General features: G+C 55.4%; 1 protein-coding gene across 10 annotated transcripts; it reads left to right on the top strand.

Annotated features, from left to right (window-relative positions):
* The first annotated feature begins 1,710 nt into the window (after positions 1-1,710).
* Positions 1,711-20,304, top strand: LOC109439151 (granulocyte-macrophage colony-stimulating factor receptor subunit alpha). 10 transcript variants are annotated; one of them, XM_074323625.2, is made up of 12 exons: positions 1,711-2,034; positions 5,674-5,773; positions 7,371-7,513; positions 8,635-8,758; positions 10,520-10,649; positions 10,744-10,919; positions 13,449-13,582; positions 14,122-14,151; positions 14,861-14,996; positions 16,459-16,555; positions 18,538-18,619; positions 19,681-20,304. In XM_074323625.2, the coding sequence occupies exons 2-12, from the start codon at positions 5,698-5,700 to the stop codon at positions 19,774-19,776; spliced, it is 1,224 nt and encodes a 407-aa protein (XP_074179726.2). In that variant the 5' UTR covers positions 1,711-2,034; positions 5,674-5,697; the 3' UTR covers positions 19,777-20,304. The 10 variants fall into 10 exon arrangements, with proteins under 10 accessions (XP_074179726.2, XP_074179724.2, XP_074179731.2 ...); XM_074323623.2 differs by having other exon boundaries at positions 1,714-2,044; XM_074323622.2 differs by lacking the exon at positions 1,711-2,034 and adding an exon at positions 2,037-2,140.
* Positions 20,305-25,270: the final 4,966 nt, after the last annotated feature.

The following is a 25,270-nucleotide window of genomic DNA, read 5'->3' on the forward strand; positions in this document are numbered from 1 at the left end:
CGTCGTGCATGTCGGCAAAGTTCCAGAGTGGTATTGTGTGTGTTTGTGTCTCTGTGGATGACCTGGGCTCCCATTTCTCCTGCTCCTTCCTCCCTGCTCCCCCCAAGGCAGGGCCCCCAGGAACCGAGCAACCTTGATGACCACTCTCTGTTTTAATGCCTCAGTAGAAGGACTCTCAGGACTCCAAAAAGCTATCAGACCGTCAGTTCTGGTTTAGTACAGTGAACGCATACAGATAAGAATGAGCAACGGCAGACGTGCAGGGGACAGGGTCCAGGAGAGACGGGGCGTGAGTGGGGTTGTAGGTGTCCTGTCCCCATGGACTTGCATGGACTTACGTCCCCAGCAGTGGTGTGTGACCACATGCGTGGAGGTTTGCTGCCCAGGAAAGTTACCCAAGCCTTGGCACCCAGGCTTTGTATTGGGGCCATTCGCACAGCATGGCGTGCCCGCCTGGCTCACCTGAGTTTGTCGTCAAAAGCCCCTCCAGAGGTCTAGATATGGGACGACCCAAGGTCCCACCGCCCATCACATCGTGGCACAACCCAAAGTCCCAGGAGAACAAAGACATTCTTAGAAGGCAGGACGTCCAAGGGCTCAGAGGCGGCCTCCCAGGAGCTGGCCAAAGCCCACACCTGTCTTGGAACCGGCAGAGTGTGGACAATCCAGGCTCATGGACTTAACTCTTTAGCACACAGGTGTGTTGTGGGATTTTCCATCCTGCAGAGGCCCATGCAGTGTCAGAATTGGGAATATCTCTCCCGCCAGGAAACAAACACCGTGGGACACCCACTGCTGCAGTTCAAATGTCTTCCTGGATTTCGTGATGCTTCCTGGTCCCTCCAGGAAGCCGCTTCAAGGGGGCCGACGGCAGACACATCTCCCGTCACCCCACCCCTCTTTTGCTCCCGCTGTGATAAGGCACCGACATTCCCGAATTTTCTCAGCCCTAAAGCTCTCATGTGTGGACCCTCCAGCTGCAGTTGTGTCCCGGCCATTCGCCCCCGTCTCGCTGCTCACAGCTGTTTCCCGCTGCCTGGCTGTTCTGCCCCCCAGCTGCCCGAGCCTGCTGGTCAGGGAGCGGCCTCCAGCAGCCCCTGTCGCTGGGGGTGACGGTTCAGGAGAGGGCCCATCTCAGCCCACGGGCACTGTCAGTCAGGCTGGCCTGTGAGCCCCCCCTGGCCTTTGTCACTCCGTGTGACACGCGGTGGCCGGTGAGCTGCAGGCCCCTCCCTCAATCCCCCGGGACTGAGTACAACGTCCGGGTCCACAGGAAACACTGCCCCTTCCCTGACCTAGTCTTGCCCACCTCCTCCTGTGACGGTTTTTCTTTGGGGACATCCCGTGTTGCACTTATGTCCCCAGCCCCTGGGAACCTTGCACTCAGCTTTGTCCTACTGTGAGCTGCAAACCAGGGTTTTCTTCCCTGGGGTGCTTGTAAAGGCCTGACAAATTGAACAGCACCAGCCCGATGTCAAAAGTCACCCAGGAGACATGCACCCATGAAGCCACAAAGACCCACATCGGTTCCCAGCGTGGGCACCCTCTCCCAACCCTCGGCTCGCTGTCGGGAGGACAGCTTTGCCTGTCTGGCTGCAGACAGGAGGCGGCTCCCTCCCTCGGGAACTGGGCGTCCTGGAGGCACAAAGCTGCCCGGCGGCCCTTCCCATTTGCTGCCATCACGGTCCCCACGTCTGCTTCTGCTTCAAAGCCTCTTGCTCTGTGCTTTGCCCAGACACCCACGGCTTGTGTGTCGACGCACGTCCTCTGTGCTTGCTTTTCTCGGCGCTTTGCAGAGGGCACGCGGGCGTGTGTGTGCCAGGGGAGAGGTGACCCCAGAAACGGCTCTTGGCAGCTGGTGCTTGAAGAAGTTACCTAAAGAGAAGTAGCTTATAAGGAGGAAATTAGGCAGGAAGGGACGGAAGTTATGTGGAAATAGGAAGGTCTTGCAATCAGAGTATTCTTAGTTGTTCAGGGGAACCGCTAGATGTCCGGGCGCCAGGAAGCCGCTGAAGAGAACTGAAGCCGAGCCTGGTGAGGAGCGGTAAGCCTGTCCCTTTACTCTGTGCTCCTTGAAATGGGTTGTCCCTGCGGTGAAATGTCCTGCTTGTGGGGCTGTGGCTGGTGGCTCCGGCTCCAGGTCAGTGACACGTCACGTGGGACATGGGGACCGCTGGATGAGGGGCGCCCATCCGACCGGGGTCACCGCAAAGGGATCTGAGGGCCACGGGCGGTGCGTTGTCACGCCGCTGCCCCAGCACCCAGCCGGCTTGCGCTGGGAGCTCGCTGACTTTCCCAGGACAACCGGGCTGAGTCCAAAAGTGTGGAAACACGTGGCAGCAGTGTGTGCGTGCGATGGTCCACGGGGGGACGCTGGTCCCCACCACGTCCCAGGTCCAGCCGCCGTGTCTGACAGACCCTGGCAACCAAGGGCGGAGCCGGTGGCCAGGTGGGGTTAAGGCTGTCACTGGGGAACTGGCCGTTTTATTCTGCGTTGTCTGAGTGCAGCGATTGAGGGTACCCCACCCCCCGGGACCTCAGGGAGCTGGAAACCCAAGCTGCCCCAAGGGGTGTCCACGGACCGTGGCACCAACCCGCCGAGTCCGGCTCTGCACCGCTGGCCGCCTGCCCCCCAGGTGATTCTTGTGTGCGCAGTGGATTTGGGAAACACTAATCTGATAGATGGAGGGTATAGGCGATTGTTTCTGGCCCAGTGTCTGTATAAAGCTGAACTCTAACAAGGTGAAAACACAAGGAAGAGATAGTCGGGGGCCAGCGAGTGCCCGAGGCGCAAATGTGGTACGAGCGAGGTTGCATGTCCCTGCAACACGCGGCAGAACGGGACCATCCACCACACACAAGACACCCTGGGGGCCGCCAGGGGCTGGGGGGGGACATGGACGTGAGTCTCCTTCTGGGGGACGAAACCGGTGTGGAATCCAATCGAGGCGATGGGGGCAGCTTGGGCTGCTTTCCAAAGGTGTGTTTTGTGCCACGGGAATTTGCCCTCAATTGAAAAAAACAGAACAAAAGACAAATGGAGGCAAGAAGCGGAAAGCAAGGAGGTGTCCGTGGGCTTCAGCTCCCGGCCTCTTCTGTGAAGACGCCTCGTAAATGACGGTCGTAGGGATACACAGGGGTCGCCGTGACAGGCGTGCACCTGGGCACTGGGTGGGCGAATCGCAGGCCTGGCTGTTTCCTGCTCTGCCTGAGTGGATGTGAGGGGTGGGGGGCGCGCGTGTGTCATAATGCTCAGCCCAGGGCCTTAGGACAGCGCCAGGCGTTGACCTAAAAGGGCGGCCCTTGAGCAGATGGGTGGTTGCTGGGTTGTTTTTAAGCCCAATGTATAGACACACTCGTGGTTTTGCTGCATCACCATGAGTGTGAAGAAACAAGACGGAGTTCATTGCAGAGCAAGGCGAGTGGGCAGCTGCCACGCAAAACTTTCCGTGCAGTCACTCAGGGTGTCCCGTGCCTCGGAGGGGGGCGTGCGCCCACGGGCCCCTGCGGCTCAGCCGGCCTGGACGCAGGCGTGACGGGAGGCACCAAGAAGCGGCAGAAACGTGGATCCAAGAAGCGTATGGGGAGGGTGGGGAGAGAGGGAGGCAGGTGTACAACCACAGAAGCCTGAAGAAGTCGGGCCCTCCTTCGCCCGCCCCCCACTCAGGCAGCTCCCCTCAAAGCTCCACACGGGAGTTTCGATAAATTGAAATTGCAGATGTGAAAATCAGGGAGGGGAAGTTTGATCGTGGAGGCTGAGGGAGGAACCGGTCCCGTGTGCTTCTGGGGCACAGCAAGGAAATCCCCCCGTTTTAGAGAACCGTGCGGAGCCCTGGAGGAGGCCTGGGGGAGGCAGGGCCCAGCCCGCAGGTGGAGGAAGCAGGTGCCTCCCTGTCACGCAGGGTACAAGACACTCGGGAGGTGCAGACGTTAGAGCCTGCGGTTGGTGGCTTTTATTTCCCCTTTGGTAGAAAGTGAGGGGCGAGGGGGCTCTGGGAGGTTGGGAGGCAGAGATTGAGGCTGGGGGGGGGGGGCAGGTGCAAGCTGGCCCAGGCACACACACCTGAAGGGAGGAGGTGGGATGGTCCGCTGTGGGCTGCAGCCGGACAAAGGGCCAGGGACCAAGGCCTTTGGAATCTAGAGGAGCCCGTGGACCCTTCGCTGCACAGAGAAGATGGGAAGGGGGAGAGACCGGTGAGGAAACAGTGCACATTTGAACAGGAGACATGCAGGGGACGTCTGAGAAGAGAGGGTTCAGGGTGCGAGGTGGGGGGTGGCCTGCGGGGGGGCTGGTGGACGGCCGGCAGGATGGGACACGGGTGGGACCAACACGAACAGTTGTGTGACATGGGCCAGGGCCTGGGTTGTACAGGGACGTGGGGTCAAAGGCAGGGTCTTCCCCTGGAGATGGGTCATGGGAGTTGGGAAGTCCCATGTGCACACGGATGTCATCCCAGGTGGCACAGGCAAAGGGCTTTCAGCCAGCAGTGCAATTCCACACAGGACGGGGGCCGTGTAGGCGGACAGGGGCTTTGAGACACGGCGGAGGGGCCCCCCGGTGGGGCTCAGCAGCAAAGGGAACTGGACCCCAAACACGTTGACCTGAAAGGGAGACACTGTCCTCCGGCGGGAGCCGAGCTCTAGCTGAGTCCGGAGGCCAGTGGACGGAGGCAGAGAGGCCGTGGAGACAGGTCAGAATTCTGGTGACGAGGACGTGGAGGTCCTAGGGGCAGGCGTGGTGGCTGTGGTGGCCGGGACCCCCGAAAGGCAGGCAGCGGACAGGGCTGAATGGGAAAAGCATTGATTAGGGAAATGCCTGGGAAGGAAGGAAGGAAAGAAAAAAGGAAGGAAGGAAGGAAGGAAGGAAGGAAGGAAGGAAGGAAGGAAGGAAGGAAGGAAGGGAGGAAATCTGTGGTCATTTGTCACGCAGCCCCCAGGAAACTAACACACCAAGTAAACAGAGGCAGCACTTACTCCATCAGACCCTGTAAAGCCAAAGAAATTACAGAGAACGTGATCAGGGAGAGGAGCCTGCAAGGAAAGAGGCGTCACTAACAGGATGACATTATTAGGGACACAGACAGACAAGGAGCGAGGGGACAGGCTCTCAATGGAAGGCAAGGATGGGAACACAGACGCATGAAACCACACGTCCCAAGAACAGTAACGAAAGCATCAGCCCAACCACCAGCGCCATCAGGGAAATAAAGGGGGGCCAGACCCCAGGACGTCACCCCCAAATCGAGTCTGAGGAGGGGGTCTGGGTCTAAATAGAGCATTTTGCTTTGGAATTTACACTTTTTATAGGCTCTTTCCTAGACTTTACTTGTTCGAGTTGTTTTATTCACTGATGGCTCAGTGACAGTTGACATTCAATGTTATTTTATATTAGTTTCAGGTGGACAGCATCGTGGTCAGACATGTATGTAACTTACAAAGCAATTCCCCCGATGAGTCTAGTCCCCACCTGGCGCCATCCATCGTCGTCACCGTATTATTGATTGTATTCCCTAGGCTGTGCTTTACGTCCCGTGACTATTCTGAAACTACCAGTTTGAACGTCTCAATCCCCTCCCTTTTTTGCACCCCGCCCCCCACCCCCTCCCATCTGCCCACCATGACTTTGTTCTCTACGAGGGAGCATTTCCTCAGTGTGTGTCTGTCTCTCTGCAGCGCCTCCCATCCTGTGGGAGCCCCATGGATTTCCTGGCGAAGGCCATCCTGCTCTGGGTGCTGCTAGACCCGGCGTTTCTCCTGACCCAGCAGGACGAGGGTAAGTGTGTGCGGCGCTTGGCTTTTTCCCGCCACTCCCCTTGGATGGCCTGGTGTCTGCGGACGTGTCCTGAAATGTGAGTCCCGTTTCCTTTGGCCTCGAACGTGCCTTAGGGACGTGGGACCTCGCTGCCCGCTGGCTGGCCGCGTGCCACGTCGCGGGGCACTGCAGGCAGGGAAAGCGAGGCAGACGGACCTGCACCGTCTAACCTAGCAGCCTTCAGGGGTGGGAAGCAGCATCACTGCGTGGACATATCAGTTACTGATATTGATGTTGATTCTCAGCCCCTCGCCGTTTTAGGGAGGATGGTGGTGAAACACACACACGTAGGTCCCCAGTGCATGTGGTGGGGGAGCCGGGCGGTGGGGTGTTCTGCTTCCCGGGCCATCAGCGCTGTACAATGCACTGGAAATTAGGGGTCGTGGGGGAAAGCCTTGGTCCTCCAGGTCCAACTCACGTGGTACCAAGACACCCAGGTAAACGAACCTCACCGGGCAGGACAGGGACCCCCCTGAACCCCAACCGCCCCGTAAGACCATTGTCAGGAATCACTGCTCAGGCCTGGGGGGTCCCGAAATGACCAGGGAGAACTGCCGAACGACAGTTAGCTTTTGTGACTTTTAACTGACCTTTTGAGGGCAGACACGTGATTGCTTTATGCAGCCACGATGGAGACCAGGGAACAGAGAGGGTAAGCAGTCTGTGGAAAGTCACACAGCCAAGGACTGACAGAGCTGGGACCCAAACAAAGGCACAGGCATCTTTGTGAAAGTCGGTGTGACTGGGGAATGTGGACGGAGCGGACACCGCTCCTCACCTCTGAGAGACCAGACAGGCGCCCAGAGGCCTGAACACAGATGGCCCCTGGGATGGGACGGGGAGAATGCGGGTGTGAGGCACCGAGCCCAGAGATTGTGGGCTCACACATTCCAGATGCACATGGAAATCACCCGCCCCCCCCCCATAAAAATAAAAGTCTCACTCAGACACGCAGGAAGCCCGATTGGCCTGTCTCCACCAATCTGAGAAGCTAAATGCCAGCTTCTGTAGCTATTGGCCCCCCAATGGCCAGGACTGGATCAGAAACGGACAAGTCCCCTCACCTCTGCCCCCACTTCCACCTGAAGACCAAGCAGAGAAAGCCCAGGGAGCTGCCCCAGGCAGTCACACGATTGTCTGGCTTCTCGCCAGCCACCTACACCGTCCCCAGACCGGCCGCCTCCGGCTGGGACACAACCACTTCCTTCTCGTCCACAGTGAAACCTCCCACCCATCTGCCCACTCCTGAGTCTGTCATACAAATGACAATGGTTGACTTCCTCCTATGGGGACAGCTAGAGCCTGTCTTGTTCCCTCCTGGTTGGTCATCATTTATCTCCTCGTGGAGCAAAGGCAAGGAGGTCCAGGCAGGAAGGAGAGATGGGGAAGGGAGGCGTTTCTGAGGACGTGACAAGGTCCTGGGGCCGCCTTGGTGACAGAGGAAAGGGGACAGCTAGTCCCAGCGCTGAGCTTAGCGTATACGCCCTGGGATAGGTAGGTGAGGGGGAATAGAGACAAGAGAAGAGTGATTTCTGAATCTGGTGGCTACATCTTTCAGCTTCTCACAGCACGGAATCCATCCCCAGTCTACACGTGAGGTTCGACCGAAGCACCATGAGCTTAACTTGGGACTGCCAAGAAAACACCACTTCCATCCAATGTGAGATGATTCGGAAGGATAACGCATCAGTCAAAATGAAAGTAGGATGGGTTTGCTACGCCCCATTGATACCCCTGACATAGCTGTCACCGAGTTAGAAACAAGACGACAGCCAGTACAAATGACACACACACACACATGACACGAGGACACGCAGAGGAGCCAGGGTTCTAGCCGTGCCAGGGAAATGGAGGTGTATGTCCAGTGCCCTGCTTCCCGGGCGACCGAGGGGCTCCCCGGAAAACGTCTTATCCTAAAAGGAAGGGTTTACAGCCCACACGCCCACAGGGGAGGAACCCCAGCTCAGAGCCTCCATGATGTCAGAACCCGCAGAGGGTGCAGGGAGCTGAGAGGCGGTGGGACTCTCGGGACAGTCAGCCACCCGGGGAAGGGAAAAGGGGGCTGACTGGCAGGATGGGGGGCCCAGCGCATCAGGCTTAGATCCCAAGAGAGCATTCAAAGGCTCCCAGAATTTCCAGAGCTGTCTTTCAGGGGGACGACACGTCCATCAACAGTGATGGGGGAAGACAAATGGTTTCTCATGTGACTCGCATACGTCCGTACCCCGTTAGTTGCTTAGGGAAGCTGGCAGCCTGCCCGCATGGAACAGCAGCAGCCTTTGCCTGCGTGGGTCCATCAGAGGTTATATTGTAGCATTAGCCCCGAGCAGGAGCAGACAGACTTGGATACAATGTAACCGTGAGGCTTGTGAGAGGCTGTGGAGCATGAAATAGGACAAGAAAACGCAATAACATAAGAGAGGGTGCCTTGAACTCCCTGACATTCAAGTTGCCGTGGGCTCTCGCTGCTCCAAGTGGGTTCCATCAGCATCGCTGGGGAGCTTGTTAGAAACGCAGACTCTCAGGCCTCGCCTGGGACTTGGTGGAGTAGAACCTGCCTTGTGACAAGGTCCCCAGTAACCGAGAGCACAGTGACATGTGAGTTCTTTTGTGCACCTCTAAACGCTGCTGTAGGTTATCGAGTTAAGGCCCCACCAGCAAGTTGGCACATGGCCACCCCCCAAAGGAGGCACATGGGGGACATTTCACGCAGGGATGGGGCGGGCGGATGGTGTCCGGGGGTCAGTGTAAGAGCAAGCGACAGTCAACAGGAGAGGAGAGAAACCGGCTGGCTCATCCACTGGCTGGTTTCATCTGTTTAGCTCAAGGGGAAAGACTGTCACTGCACCTTTCAGAACTCTTGTCTCCACGAGGGACTCACGTTCATAATTACAGTAAATATGAGCCAAGGACAGATTACGGAAAAGGTGTTCTTCACAAACCCAGGTAGGGAAACTGTCACCGTGACCCTTCTGCACCCCACTCGCACCAAAACCGAGCCCCCTTTTTCCAGCTTTATTGAGGTGTAATTGAAACACAGGAATTGTGTGCTTTGATGACGTACATCTCAATGTTTTGATACGTGGATGTATTGTAAAGTGATTAGCACAGACGTCCGTCATCTCCCATGGTCACCGTTTTCTTTCTTTTATTATTTTCTGGGGAGAACCCTTGAGACCCACTCTCTCAGCGTACGTCAAGTGAACAATACAGTAGTATTAACTGCTGTCACCATGCTGGGCAGGTGGTCCCCAGGACGTATTCCCCTTGCAAAAGTGAACCTTTGTCCCTTTTGACCAACATCTCCTGCTTTCTCCCTCCTTCCCAGCCCAGCCAATGGCCAATCACCGTTCTATTCTCTCATTCCGTCCGTTTGACCATTTCACATTCCACATATAAGAGAGATTGTACAGTATTTCTCTCTGTGTGTGTGTGTGACTTATTTCACTTAGCACAATGCCCTCTAGGTCCATCCATGTTGTTGCAAATGGTAGGATGTCCTTTTTATGGCCGAGTAAGATGCCATTGTATATAGGGACCCCATTTTCTTTATCCATTTATTTATCAGTGGACACTGAGGTTGTTTGCATTTCTTAGCTGCTGCAAATCATGCTGCAATGAACATGGCGGTTGCAACTATCTCTCCAAGATAAAGATTTCATGACCTTTGAATGTAGATCCAAAAGCAGAATTGCTGGCGGATAAGGTCGTTCTATTTTGAATATTTTGAGGAACCTGCATATGTTTTCCATAGTGGCTACACCAACGTGCACTCCCACCCACGGTGCACGAGGGTTCTCTGTTCTCCACACTTGCTTTGCCAACACTTGCTATCTCGTGTCTTGTTGATGGTGGCATTCTAACACAGGTGTGAGGTGACATCGTATTGTGCTTTCGATTTGTATTTCTCCGATGATTAGTGATGTTGAGCATTTATTTTTTTCATGCCCCTATTGGACAGCTCTATGTCTTCTTTGGGAAAATGTCTCTTCAGGTCCGTTGTCCACTTTGTAACCAGATTATTTGGGATTTTCATTGTTTCTGTGTTTTCTGCTGTGGGGCTCTTTACATTCCTTCCACATTTTGGATAGTAACCCCTTTATCAGCTATTTATGGTGTGCAAATATTTTCTCCCATTCTGTAGATTTGCCTGTCACTCTGCTGATGGTTTCGTCTGCTGTGCAAAAGCCTGACACTTGGATGCAATCCCAGTTGGCTGTTTTTCTTGCCTGTGTTTTGGCGTCATAGCCAAAAAAATAATTGCCAAGGTCAATGTGAAGATCCATTTCCCCCGTGTTTTCTTCTAGTGGTTTTATAGTTTTGGGTCCTATGTGTGAGTCTTTAACCCGTTTTGACTTAATTTCTTTAGTAAAGACATAATCCTTTCCTCATTGTGTGTTCTTGGCAGGTAGTTCTTTTCACGTGCTGTTGGACTTGGTTTGCTAGTATTTTGTTAATGATCTTTCCATCCACGTGTATTAGCTCTATCGGCCTGTAATTTTCTTTCCTCGCGTCGCGAGTAGGGAGATGCTGTTCTCGTAAAATGAGTTTGGACGTGCTCCCTCCTCTATTTTGGGGGAAGAGCTTAAGAAGGATTCGTGTTATGGCTTCTTTGGTGGTTTGGTGGACGTGGAAACCACAAAGCCATCTGCTCTCCCCACTTTGAACCTTCCATTGCAAATTATTTTGTTTCTGCCTCTCCCCCAGGTGGAGCGGGCACAGCTGCCCAAAACTTCTCCTGTCTCATCTACGAGGCCGATTTCATGAACTGCACTTGGGCAAAGGGCCGATCAGCCCCCGATGACGTCCAGTATTTCTTGTACCTGAAAGAATCAAAGTAAGTGTTGATCTCATGGGGAGAACCATGAGAAATACAGTGAAAAAAGAAAGAAATGTCTTGATTGTTGCCGGGACCCTTTGGAATCTTACAGGAAGAACCCGAACGAAAGAGAATGTCCTCGTTACACAGAAGATGCCGGAACCCACGTGGGATGTCACTTCCAAAACCTCTCAGAATTAGCGTTCAACACTTACTTCCTGGTTAACGGTACCAGCCAACAGACAGCAATCCAGTTCTTTGATACTACTTTGTCGATTCATAAAATAGGTGAGAACAAGAGCAAGATGTCACCACTGCTTCGCATGGTCAAACCATTTGCATTGAAACCTGCATACGTTTCCTAGGGATGTTGGAACAAATGGCCCCAGACTGGAGGCTTAAAAAGATGAGACTTTATCGTCCCCCGTCCTGGAGACCAGGAGTGTGACATCAAGGTGTCCCAGGGCCACGCTCCCTCCGGAGGCCCCAGGGGACGGTCCCTCCTGCCCCTTCCAGCTCCTGGGGGCTCCAGGCGTCCCCGGGCTGGTGGCCGCCTCCCTCCCATCTCTGCCTCCGTCTCCACGTGGCGTCTCCTCTGTGTCTGTGTCCCTCCTCTTCTGTCTCTGACGAGGACACTGTCATTGGGTTCAGGGCCCCCCGATCCAGGACGACCTCACCTCAGATCCTTCACTCTGTCCCATCTGCACAGACTCTCTTCCCAAACAAGGTCCTGCTTATTTTAGGGCTTGCCAAGACTGGGGGTGCTCCCTTTTTGTTTGTTTCTTTCGATCAGATATAAGAATATGGCCACACAGGGAAGACAGAGGCCGAGTAAAGGGTGTCACCTCTCCTTTTACCTGGCATGGGGCACAGTGACATACGATGACGCTGGTGCCCCCGCCCCAGGAAGCCTAGTCTCTTCCAATAGTCCTACAGCCCCAGTGCCCGGTGCTGGCACAGCCTGCAGCTGACAGCAAAGCCCTGCCCTCCCAGGACAAAAGCGTGGACAGTCAGACCCGCAGGTGGGGGGTACTGGCCCTTTCGTGGGCATCCCCACGTGGCTGCAGGCACAGCTTCCTTTTGCCTGATCGGGGGCGGTGCAGTGAAACAGCTCCCCAAATTAGAGAGACAGCCACCCCAGAAAAGCAAGCAAGCAGATTCTATATCAGGTGCTGCAAGTAGGATGCAGGGGTTCCCAGCCTTCCTCCCTGTTTAGGGGTCAACTTCCATTTCTGAATGTGACCTTGTCATGTGTCCCTGGAGGATTCTCAAGTGACCTGGTCGTTGTCATTCTATCCAGAGGCTGGACTGTGTGCTTGGGGTGCTGGCTATTCATCGGGAAGACGGGGGGGGGGGGGAGGTTTCACAGGAAAATTCAGAAAACGCCCATCTGCAGTTAACACCCTGGGGTTGGCCACTTCCAGGCTCACCTGTTGGGGACGCTCCTGCTCTATGCACCTGGCCAGGTGGCAGGTGTCCTGGGTCCTGAGAGCACTGCTCCATACGGTGTGGAAATCGGGTGCAGCCCTATTTAAGCCAAGACATCCAAAGACTGTTTCCAAACACAATCCGGCGATACTGCGATCTCAACTAAGAAAAATATGTGTGGTCTGAGTCCTGGCATGGAGGTCCTAACGCTTTGGGAATTTCCTGTGAGGAGAATGATACCGGTGTCTTTTGTTACGTTGATAAGGTGACTTTTGGAAGGACCCCGGGCTGGTTGCCAGGGGACCCAGCCAGCAATTAGCAGCTGGAACTTTCACCTGAACTTGGGGGGAGAGGAAACGAGCTGGAGATTGGGTTCAGTCCCTCTAGGGATAGTGATTTAATCAGCTCTGCCTATGTAAGAAAACCTTCACAAAACCCAAAAGGATGGGGTTCCTGGCGCTTCCAGGTTGGTGAACCCATGGAGATTTGGGGACGGTGGTGTTTTCTTTGTGCTGAACTTGGAAATCCACGGTGTGATTTGCAGTGGTGGTGTATGTAGGTCCACGGAAACGTGGCCCAATAGACCCAATCGAGATGTAAATTCCAGGAGGTTTACAGTCCCAAGAGAAGAAGTGTCACTCGGCCAGGTGGCCCAAGCGTACCCTCTGAGGGTCCCATGGTGGAACTGAGTCGTCTCAGTGTCCAGAAGTGAAGGGGCTGCAGGGAGAGTGGGTTCACTTGCAGGGCTCCCGTCCTGTTTACTGCTGGAGCCACTGTAGGCGTCACCACTGAATATCCATGTCTCGTTGGAGGATGCTGGGGTCCCCCCTTCCTTTCAGATAAGCATCAACGCCCCCAGTCAGAAGCCATGCCTTTGCTGGTGCCATGGGGACCCTATTCTCCCAACGCCCCTTATTTTGGGTAACCCCACAGCCTGCCTGCCAGACGGCCGTGTGTCCCCATGTCTGAACCTTCACTGCGGCCGCCTCCCTCTCCGTAGAAGCCACAAGCCCCCAGCCCATCCACCCACCCTGGGCGACTGGCGTGTCTGCTTTGCTTTGGGTTTGGGTTATTTTGCCAGCTCTTTCTCTTCTTTCCAGCCCCCGGCCCCAGGCTGGTCTCTTGAGGACAAGCCCATAGCCTGACACTGTCTTTTCTTGCCAAGTCAGCCCCCCTCTCCCTACCTGCAGGCTCAGGGGTCCCATCGGGGGCTCCAGGCCCCTGTGATGACACACATTTCAACGGAGGCTGTCTCTGGCCTCCAAACCCACCGCTGCCTCCCTCCGCGGGGAGCTGCTCCTCCGAGCCAGGCGGAATGAAGCGGGCCTCCCCTCTGCGGCCCAGAGGCAGCCCTGGGGTTCAGGGGTGTGTCCTGGGTTCTCGTTACAGAAAGATACAGCCCACCCCATAACATCACCGTGCATTGCAACAAGTCCCGCTGCCTCATCCAGTGGGAAAAGCCCCGGACCCGACGACGAACGACCGCCTTGGATTTCCAGTTCCAGCTGGACATCCGGACCCAGGTGAGGGGACGCTGCTTCCTGCAGGGCCCTTGGCCTATGGAGCCTGGTGACGGGGACCCGGGCACAGGAGGTGGGTGAGTGACACACTGGCACCAGTGCAGGGTGGACTTGGTCCAATAGCAGCTCCCAATGGATGGTCACAGACCCAGGGGGACTCATATGGCTTCAAGGTGGTGTGGACATACAGAGGCTGGTGCAGAAACAGGAGGACCCATGGGTAGGTGGCCACCTGGGCCCCGTGTCGATGGATGAAACCTCTGCTCCATGTCCCCTAGGTTTTAACGAGGACGTGTCACCTGCTCAGGTCTAGGAGGAGCCGTGATCAGGGGACGTCCTCCCGTCTCTCAGCCACTTCTGTCTCCCCTCCTCCCCCTGCGTGGTCCACTCCAGGGTTGTCATGAGCTGACACAGGTCAGCCCTCCGTTCGTCCCTGCCTCTGTTGGTTCCTCTGACTGCTTTTCCAGGGGACAATAGATAAAAACGTGAAGAACCTTCCCACTGAAACCTTTTCTGACTTGGGCTCTGTTTGGTTTTTCTAGGACAACATGCAACCCGGTGGCAATCAACAGGTGAGTTACAGCTGTCACTCAAACCATCACTGCTTGTCCGTGAGCCAGACCGTGGGGATGAAAGGGACAGTAGGAAGGGCCACCAGGGGAGAGTGGCTCCCGGGGCCACCCACTCGGGGACGCAGGGACACAGGGCCTCCCGGTAGCCTCCACGGGCAGGGTTGCCCCTTCGCTCACGTGTCACGGCCCCGTGCTGAAATTCGTGACGTTTATTATATCCCACCCTATTCGTCCTCCATCCTTGTCACTCAAGGACACGTTCCTTTGTGTGTTGAGATGATTTCTTCCTACAAAACCCCCACTAGAGTTGCGTTCTCCAGTGTCCCTCACGGGGTTTGTCACGCGGGCCGTGACGGCTGAACGGCCGTTTCTGCGTCTCTGTGCACGACCGCAGCAGCTCACTGCCGTCACTCGCACCATCGTCATCGTTCCTGCAACAGTGTCCATCCCGAAAGACGCACGTTAATTTTGTAAGCCTGTCTCCAGGCAGCACAGACAGTCCGGCCTGTGACGACGTGGCTTTGCTCTCGTGGCCGAATCCCCATTTTCGTTCCATAGCTTTTGTGCTCGGATCGGGCGAGTGTGCCTCGGAGTCTCGCGTCCTTGTCAGTTGTGCAAATGAAAAGGCAACACCCCCCCCCCCCGAACACACCCTTCTTCTGTTTCAACACAGGTGACGTGTCTCTCTCACTCTCTGTCTTTTCCAAAGGTGGAGGTGTCTGGTGCTGTGGAAAATAAATACAGCTTTCTGAACCCTCAGCCCAAAGCCAGACATACTGTGAGAATAAGAGCCGCAGACGCCAGGCTCCCGCAGTGGAGTGAATGGAGCCAGCCGGTTGCATTCGGTACGTGTGTGTCCCAAAAGCATGGCTGGACGTGTCCCACCCCCTGCATTGATCCCTGGGCCATTCTGAGGGGCTTGGGGGCCTGAGGAGTGACTGGACACAGGCCCCTGCTTCTTTCTTTCCCTGACGCATGCTGAAGGCTAACGAGCTAGACCCCTGTGGTCACCAAAGGAAGGGACACAGGAAAGTCCCCTCCCCACCAGGAAAGGGCCATGTCAGACACTCCCTAGTCTTGGCCCCTGGTGAGGGTAAAGTTCCCATCAGAATCGGGGCTGTTTCCTGCTAATCAGGAGAGAGCTGTTTCAGGAACTGAATTCACAAGAGATCCAACCGGTTTCCTGCCTCCGACTTTTACGAGTTGGTAAGAATGGAGTGGTGTGGACCTACAGCCACTCTGGTGCTTACAACGTTTCCGCTCCCCCACGCCCTGAACACTTGCCAACGTTGCCAGCGGTCCACAAGCGTTGTTCTGCATACAGCTCCTTCCCATCCCAGACACAGGAGTTTCACGTCACGGCCAGGGTAGAATTTGTACGAAACACGCGCACACACACACACACACACACACACACACACACACACACGGTCGGCACGATGTCATAGTCTGGAATTACCAATAGGTAACCGTGACCTTAGGTAACCGTGACCTTATGAAAAATCACATACTTTGGTGCATTCGGTGGTACCCTCAAGGCAGTGAAAAGGGAGAAACTATTTGCAAATCATATATCAGATGAGAGTCATGTATCCAAAACAGAAAGGACTCTGAGAAGTCGGCAACAAACACGTCAACAAACCGATTTTAATAGGGATTAGAAAAATGGGCAAAAAAAAAAAAAGGATCAACGTTTCCAGGCTCCCAGTTCTGGAGAACGTTGCCTCGCATCTTTTTGGCTTGTCAGGTGGAGTCAGCACTTTGTACAGTTACTGTGTAGTTACCGGGAACTGTCACAGCGCACATTGTATCTCTTCAGATTGAAGCATCTCGACACGGCACCAAAGTCCATTGGGTGACGACGGTGGTCAGACACCCGGGGTTTTCCATTGCATTTTTAAATAGGGACGGACGGAATGTGCTGTGTTGTAAAAAGAGTGCATTCATTGTTAAAAAAAAAAAAAAAAAAGTGCTGATTTCACATGATATGCAAAACCCAAAGCCTCAAACTGTGTCGAAAGGGTCTGCCTGGAACTGAGCTTTCCTTTTCGCGTGGCCATGTTTGAGTCGGGGTGCTTGGCGTTGGCTTGCGGCCTTCTCGGGGCACTTTCTATGTTTGGGGTACTCACGGTCGCAGGGTCATTTTGTTCCCAGGTTTTGGGGACTGGGAACTTTTTCTGCAGATTTCCCTGCAGCGCTGGGTGCTTTTCCTCAGCTGGGAAGTGTGTGGGAACCAGGTGGCCAGGCTCCAGCTTTGACACGTCGCCCCAGGGGGTAACCTGGTGTGTCACCATCTCTCTCCCCCAGGCTCTGAAGAACGGGAACCCAGCCCAATTCCTGTCTACACGCTGGTGGTCGTAGGGACCCTCATCGGCTCCCTGATTCTCGGCTTCGTTTTAAAAAGGTAGGATAGTACGCACTGCAGCTCCCGGGTCGGCATTGCCCCTGCAAGACGGAGCGGCGCGTTGCAAAGTCAGCCCATTTCTCTCGCCCAGAGGAGCTGCTGGCGGGTCAGCGTGGGGTCTTCCAGCAGAAACCGCATGTGGGAGAGGGAAGGTTGGAGGAGAGACTGAAAAACACAGTGACGGGAAGAGCAGGCAGGGGGCCCGGGCTTCCACCGGGGTACCAGTGGTTCATGGCGGGCAACGTGGCCACACAACCAAAGGGGGTCTTCTCCTGGGCCCCAGTGGGCACCCAGCCCCGGACGCAGGGTCTGAGATGCCAGCCGTCGTCCTGGCCGTGCCATCCACACCTGGCTGGGCCCCTCACTTCTGCCCGACACTGGACCCCTCAGAGCTCAGTCAGCTTCACCTTGTACCTCAGAGCCCGGGGTGAGCCCCCGTCTGCCTTCATCTCTCCCCATAAGACTCACGGAGCCCTCGGGGTCCACCCAAGCCCACCCCCTTCCCAGGAGTTGTCCTGGAACCCCAGCCTCTGGCTGAGTGTCCGTCCTCAGCCCCCAGCACCCCCCACACATAATGAGCATCTTACAAGCACCTCTGTAGCCGTCCTTACAGCGTCTCAGCCGTGTGTCCTCGGCAGCAAGCGCGGGGTCCGGCCACCTCACTAGTGCGTTGGAATGAAGCGTATACAGGAGAAATGAGTGTCAGCTGCACGACTCTCCTGCAGGAAGTAAGGATGCCGCGGGCATCCACCTGAGGTCCCTGCGCCCAGAGCTCCCGTCCTGCTGGCGCGTCCTGTGTCACTTCCTCCAGGAGTGACACGGGTGACAACGGCATAGGAATATGGCATCGGGACCAGGAGAGAACGCCGTCCTGTATGCTGGGTGTGCCGGCAAGGCACCACTGTCCCCGGGCTCAGCCCTGCCACCAGTCACGGGGATGGGCACACGCTGCGTGCCTTTGAGAGTTATCTAAAGAAAAGCTACGTGAGTTTCCTGTGGCCACCAGAAAAACAAGTGACCACAAACCAGATGGCTTAAAACCACAGACACCCATCCTCCCCCGGCCTGGAGACCAGGAATGTGACATCAAGGTGTCCCAGGGCCACGCTCCCTTCGGAGGCCCCAGGGGACGGTCCCTCCTGCCCCTTCCAGCTCCTGGGGGCTCCAGGCGTCCCTGGGCTGGTGGCCGCCTCCCTCCCATCTCTGCCTCCGTCTCCACGTGGCGTCTCCTCTGTGTCTGTGTCCCTCCTCTTCTGTCTCTGACGAGGACACCGTCATTGGGTTCAGGGCCCCCTGATCCAGGACGACCTCACCTCAGATCCCTCACTCCGTCCCATCTGCACAGACCCTGTTTCCACAGAAGGTCCTGTCCCCAGGTTCTGGGGGTCGGAACCTGAATATAATGCCCTTGGGGCCACCGTTCAGCTAAGCAAACACCAGATGACGTCTTACAAGTGGAGGTTCCCTCGACGCCGTGAAAAGGAAATAAACGCCCCTGAGAAAACGCAGCAATACCCCAATGCTTCGCCAAGAGGAAATGCTCTGGTTCCGTGACAACAGTGAAAACAAGTGACAGAACGTGAACCCAGCACATGGACGGAAAGCTGACCAGTCAGAAGCCACGGGCTTCAAGTTTGGGTGGAGGGACACGTGCCCTCCCAGGACCCCGGCCTTTTAATGCCTGAGACCCTGGACGCCCTCTGGCTTCCTGGAGTGGTCACGGCCCCCCACTCCTGCCCGTGGGTCCAAGGGACAGAGTGAAGGTTCTACAAAGACCCTGGTGGCCATCACTCCGTCTTAGAGTGCTTGCTGCTGTTTCACTTCTCTGAGATTTGAGTCAGTCCCTCTCTGATCCTTACATGAAATTGCTGTGAAGACATGAGCCCAGATGCATGTCACGGGCACGGCAGAGTGTCACGTTTTGGTGCAAGGATGAAATGGGACATCGAGGTCCTTTCTTCACACTTTTCTTGTCTTACCAGGATTCTCCAGAGGTACTGTGTTTGCACGCCAATTCCGGGGATCAAAGATACATTGAACGAAAACCATCAAACCGACAACCAGGTACGTGTGGGGGTGCAGAGGACGGAGCCAGGATGCAGAGGGGCACAGCGACCCTGGGAGGGGCCGTCATCTCCCCCGTGTCCAACGGAGCAGGAACAGCATATGTGGCTGGAACCCTGTGACCCGCTCGCTGGCCGCCTCCTGGGGTCAGAGGTTACGTCTCTGTGAGCGGCGTCGGGGGAATTAGGGAGTGGGCGGGAAGAAAAAGGAGGGGGAGGGGAAAGATGGGGAGAGTCTGGGGGAAGAGAGACAGAGAATAGGTGGTTGGTAGGTAGATAGATAGATAGACAGATAGACAGATAGATACATAGATACATAGATACATAGATACATAGGTGATGGATGGATACATAGTTACATAGATACATAGATACATAGGTGATGGTTGGATAGATGACACATAGATAGATAGATACATAGATACATAGATACATAGATACATAGATACATAGATGCATAGGTGATGGATGGATACATAGTTACATAGATACATACATAGATAGATACAGAGATAGATAGAAGAGACAGAGGGGACAAAGGCAGAAAGGAGTCTGACCTGACCTCTTGGAGGAAGGGCCCAGAGAGGGTGAAGAAGCACCAGGACAGCGTGACCTCTGCTCCCGAGACACCCCTGGGGGCTCCCGTCACGTCCCGCTCTCCCTGGTGGCTTCTGCTAGCGGCTCTGGCTCTGTCCCCGGGGCCACCTGCAGGGGGCTGTGCCCTGTCCTGCATCACATCCAGCCGCTCACATCTCGCTCAGCACGTCCTTCACATCTGTCCGTTGTCATCAGCCCACATCCTGGCCCCTCCTGGGGACCTCTGAGGCCTTGCCGAACTTATTGGGCCAGGACGAGCCCCTGGCCCTCCCTTTTCCTTGGAGCTCCGTCCTGCCCCAGGCCCTTTGCATGTGCCGTACCCTCCACCGGGATGTCCCTTTCCCAAGCCCTCGGCTGGGCCGTGCTGTTCATCCGCCAGCTACCTGGTCGGCCCGGCAGACGGTCTCTGGCTTCTGCCACCCGGACGGCCGGAAGCCTGACAGCGTCTCCTTCTGTTCTCCCCAGATCGTCTGGGAGGCAATGGCACTTGATGCAGGAAAAAGTAACGATGAAGAAATATTGACGGTGCAAGAGGTCACAGCACCCACAGCCACCCCATGAATGTCACAGTTGTCCCCCCTGCCCCCCCGGTCGTGCTGAAACTTGTGTGTGTGTGTGTGTGTGTGTGTGTGTGTGTGTGTGTGTGATTGTTTCCAGCATTTGTAGAGCTTTCTATTTTTTTAGTTTTTTTTTTTTTTACTCTAAAAAAAATGTGATTTATTTTTCCCAATGATACTTATAGTTGTAGGGAGTGTGTGATGCCCTTCGAACGTCCTCCACAAACAACTCCACATTCCAGTATGTCAGGTGTCCTCCCAGCCTGCAGACAGCGGGGACGTGGGTCCCTGTGGCCTCAGCTTGTCCTGTCACGTGTCTGTCCTCCTGCCTGTCTACCGGCCCTCGCTTAGGAAGGTGTGAGTTTCCACAGGCTGCTGCACAAGTGACGACTCCGTAATGTAACAGAGCACAGACCTGTCACCTTAGAGCCAATGGGCCATCCTGCCTCCTTCCCAGAAGGATGCCTGTGATGACATTGGACATCATCTCCCAGCTCAAGGTCCCTAATGTAATCGTATAAGCAAAGTGTAAGGTCACAGTGTCACAAGCGTCAGGAATTAGGACGGGGACGTGTCTGGGGACCTTATTCTGTCCACGACACAGGGATAGGATGGGGACAGCTTTGGGGGCCACGATTCCATCGGCCACAAGTGGTAACAGACAGCACCATGACAGAGGCTGAAACATCACATACGGTGAACTCCAACAGTGTGTGACACGTCCCTGGGGACCTCAGAGGAAGGAAAGAGCATGAGGGGACCGTATTTGGGGTGAATCTGACCTTGGGATCCGAATTTAGAGGTTACCTTTGGTCTCCCATACGTGTCCCCCATCTTCCTCCTACAGACGCTAGCCAGCCCCTATCTACCAGCCTGGGGGAGGTTGGGGGCTGGGCAGAGAGCACAAGCAGCCTTCTGGAACTTTCTCCAGTGCATTTCCATGTGCAGATGACCCTGGGGGACCCCGTGCACTTTGTGGGCTTGCCCTGTGACAGTCCTTATTGTGTTTGTGCCTTGGAGGGGCTCCAGCACTCCCTCTGGTTCTCTCCAGCAGAAACGCCCCTGGGGACCCCACTGTGTGTGACCTGCCAGCTGCTCAGTCCACTCAGGCCTCTGGCCTTCCTGGCATGAGCAACAGCTTGCACGGTGGTGCCCTGCAGTCACATGGGGACAGAGGCGCAGTTTAGGGAACTTGCTGGCCACAGCCTTGCTCAACAGGAAGAGAGTGGGCCAGTGGGGGGGTCTTGCGGTCAGTGTCCTCGAGGGGCAAGCAGCACAGCACCAATTTATGCACCGGCTGAGTTCTAGGTCCTCAGGGCACCCCAGGGAGGGGATGGGGGGGGTCACAGAGAAAACTTCATGGCCCGACAGAGCCCTGAGTGTGAGATCCTCGCTGACCCCTTGAACCCGGGAGCAGCGTTTTCCTACAATAAGCCCAGGCGAGAGGGACTGCTCCACACACACCCCCGTGCAAATCTGAGGTGGGCCTGTCACCGCTGTGTGACCTTGGGCCACTGGCTGGCCCCCTCTGTGCCTCCATCTCTGCCTCTATGAGGTGGGCTTTAGAACAGTGTCACTCTGGTAGATGTGGGGGGTCGGGCTGGGAGCCCACAAAATCCTCAAAGCGATAGGCTTGGGTGTGCAGAAGAGGGAGCAGAGGGGCTTGTGCAGGCCACCGAGGAGTTCCTGCCACTTTCCTGTGATTCTGTGTCTCCACTGGGACCGGACAGGCCAGGCTAGGGAGAGAAGGGAGGCGCTTTGCCTAAGCCTCGATTTTCTTTGAGACCTGAGGACGCAGTTTTCCACCCACCTCAACACCCCCTTTGCTTCTTGCTCTGGGATGGATGGGTGCCCGGTGCTCCGGGGGCCGATGCCTGGGGTGGGGGTGGGGGTGGAGCAGCTGTGGTGCGGGAGGAGACCAGTCACTGCTGGGGACGGTCCCAGGATGTCCAGGCGTCAGAGTGAGGCCAGTCACCCATGTGTATAAGGCTGAAGTCAGCACGGGGACTTGGGGTCCACCCCTGAGAGAGGTGACCTGCTGGGGCGTCTCCTGTGGGGGCAACAGGACCAGGGGAGAAAGTCCAGCACCAGGGACGTGTGACCACCCGCAAGGGCTCAGGGCAGGAGTCCCGATGTCCCCGCCCCTTCAAGCGCGGATTCTGAAGTCCGGGCCCCCCACTCACCACCCGCGTCATAAAACACCACGTGGTAAACCCCGGAAAGGACGAGCACAGCCACCCTTGTGATGAAGGTCCTCACTTTTTGCTGCAGTGGCCTTTTCCTTCAGTTTTCATAGATGACAGGGGAACGCTGGGGGACAGGAAAGCGCGGGGTGGGGACCAGTTGGGCGCCCTCCGCTCTCCCGGTAGCAGCTGCAGTTTTTTATGCTGAAGGCTCCAGAAAAATCAGCGAGACACCCAGGGTTCTGCTGTGTTAGTAGCCTCGGGTGAGGAGGATGGGCCGAGGATTCTGTGTGACGTCACAGCGGGTGTGTGACGTCACAGAGGGCGTGTGACGTCACAGAGGGCATGTGACGTCACAGAGGGCTGTGACGTCACGCGCTTTCTCAGAATGCACTGCGCCAGGATGGAGCACCGGCGGAAACTGTGGACTTTAGTTAGTAACAGTGTGTCAGTCGGCTCCTCGGTCTGGGTGGTAACAAATGCGCCGCCCACACCAGTGCCTGCAGCCAATAGGAGGGGCAGAGGGGCGGGTGACAGGGTCCCTGGGAAACCCCGTGTTTTCTGCAAACCTGGAGCTGCTGGGGAAAAAGACATTAAGTCTGTTAATAATAATACTACAGTCCCGGAACGGAGAGTCTAGGTGACAGACAGCAAATAAAGGAGATGCACTGATTGTATCAGGGTCTTTTGCAGAAAAACCCGGCCTCAGCCGACCCTCTCTTCTAGAAAACAGACAAGTAAAACAGACAAGTGACAGCTCAGGAAATGTCATCTGTGGATGGACCTCAGGACGCACTTGCATTTGACATTTTGGGCTCTCTCCTGTCTCTCTCCATATTATAATATTTACCCATCTATCCACCGTTTGTCATCTATCCATCAATCTGTCATCTATGTGTCCGTCATCCATCATATCTATCAATCTATTATATTACCTATCATCTATTTATGTAACTATATATCTACCATGTATCAATCATCTATTAATCTATCCACCATCTATCAATCTATAAATTATCTACCTATTTATTGCTCCATCATCTATCTATCTATGTATATGTATCTATCTACCTATTTATGTATCTCCCATCCATTCCTCATGTATCATGCATCTCTCTCCCCCCCACCCCCCAGCATATACTGTCACCAAAGCCCCCCCATGGTGCGAGCACAGTGGGCAGACCTGCTGGACCTGAGGGTCTCCAGGTCCCCCTGCCTCCCATCAAGCCTCCTGACCCAGGGAGAGGCCCCCCAGTCAGTGGCACCTGCTGCCCTCAGGGCCCACACTCAGTGGCTGGGCCGGTTCAGAGAGTGAAACAGGATGTGGAGGGTGAGTCACCAACCCCATGGCGGAGCCGCCCTCTCTTCTTCCTCTGATGTGTCCCCCGCCACCCGAGTCGGGACGGCGGTCCTGCAGGGGCAGGATTCGGGGAGTGTCCCTCCAGAACCCTTGCGACACGCACCAGAGGGAGAAATGACTGGCACACAGTGAAATGCTCCCGTTCTGAGAGCACAGCCCCGTGAGCTTCAGCCGATGGATGAATCTGTGGAAACACCGTCACTTTGGTCACAGAGGGCCCCTCTCTGTGCGTCCGCACCCCTCTCTCGCCAGCTGACGGCCGAGGGCTGGCTGTCCTTGCAGAGTGGATGCTGGACGTCCAGGGTTTCCCCGAGATGCATCCCCAGGGTCTGGCCGTTGGAGCTCAACGTGTCTCTGAGATTCAGGCACAGCCTGCGGGCGAGGGGTCACTCCCTGCTTTTTACAGACGTGTAGGGAGTGAGGCGGTGTCACCAAGTCTCCGTCCGTTGAGGGGAATGTCAGTCATTTCCACTCTCTTGCACAAACGCCTAAGAGTGAAACTCCTGGGCCCGGCAGGAAATGTATGTCTGATGTCGTAAGATGTGGGAACCGCCTGTTTGCTGTGTCCTGCCCCAAATTCACAGGCTGAACCCCCAACCCCAGTGGGGTGCGGTGAGGAGGTGGGGGCTGTGGGAGGGGATTAGGGGGAGATGAGGTCATGAGGGTAGGGCCCCCAGGATGGGACCAGTGTCCTTGCAAGAGGAGGATGACACCAGAGCCGTCTCTGCTCCGAGTGGGGACACAGAGAGAAGGTGGCCCTCTGCAAGGCAGGATGGGTTGTCACCTGAAAACTGCCCTGCCCACACCTTGATCTCTGACAACGAGCCTCCAGAACCGTGAGAAATAAACGCTGTTTAAGCTCCCAGTCTGTGATGTTTCCCTATAGTGACCTGAGCAGATTAAGACACTGCCAGACCATTTCCCCGCCCCCACGCCCTGTCTGTTCTATCTGTAACCCCCACAAAGAGGATCTGAGAGTACAGGTCCCTCCCCACCCTGGCCAACAGCTCTCCTTGCCTTTTTCATCGCCTCCCACCGCTTGTCTCAATGCATCTGTGAGACTGGGTGGACTTCAAAACGTGTAGAAAACAGGGATCCTGAAGAGCCCTGTTACCAGTAACATTTAACTTAAAACAGAGATTGGCTACGGTCTCATTTGCTGTTCCTCTCCTCGCTGGGAACTCTGCTTCACCTGTGGCTGTTTAACTGGTAACAGTAACCTTTTTGAATTCCGTAACACAGCCTGTGGGAAGTTAAATGTTCATAACACCCTAACTCTCCCCAAATCATCTGGCCACCGATTCCGTGTGTTTGTGCTGCAACTAAAACTTAACACACATTGCACCCATGTAACGAAACTTGTTTCTAGGTGTCCCGTGAATCTGCCTGCTGGACAAGCTCTCTCGTGATTGCCAAGAGGTATAAGGTTTTATCCTGTTACTGAGGATTAAGAGACACACGAGGTCAGACAATTACGTTCGCGAACTCATCCTAGAAAAAGTGCTACACACCTCACTGCTGAATATCACTATGGTCACCTTCCAAGTCGTCCCCTTGGGAAGCTATGCACTGACGCCAGTGCCTAGGCCACCCTTCAAAGCAATTTTGGGACTCTTTTTCTGGAATGGCCATCAGAGCTGTCGTCGTATTACCCTTGGTGTCCTGAATGTCATCCAAATGTCTGCCTTTCAATATTTCCTTTATCTTCAGGTAAAGAAAGAAGTCACTGGGGGCCAGATCAGGTGAGCAGGGAGGGTGCTCCAATACAGTTATTTGTTTACTGACTAAAAACTCCCTCACAGACAGTGCCCTGTGTGCTGGTGCATTGTCGTGATGCAAGAGCCATGGATTGTTGGCGAAAAGTTCAGGTCGTCTAACTTTTTCACGCAGCCTTTTCAGCACTTCCAAATAGTCAACTTGGTTACCTGTTTGTCCAGCTGATACAAATTCATAAT

The sequence above is a fragment of the Rhinolophus sinicus genome, chromosome 18 (genome assembly GCF_057876585.1).
Source record: "Rhinolophus sinicus isolate RSI-liver-muscle chromosome 18, RSI-T2T, whole genome shotgun sequence".
Classification (NCBI taxonomy): domain Eukaryota; kingdom Metazoa; phylum Chordata; class Mammalia; order Chiroptera; family Rhinolophidae; genus Rhinolophus; species Rhinolophus sinicus.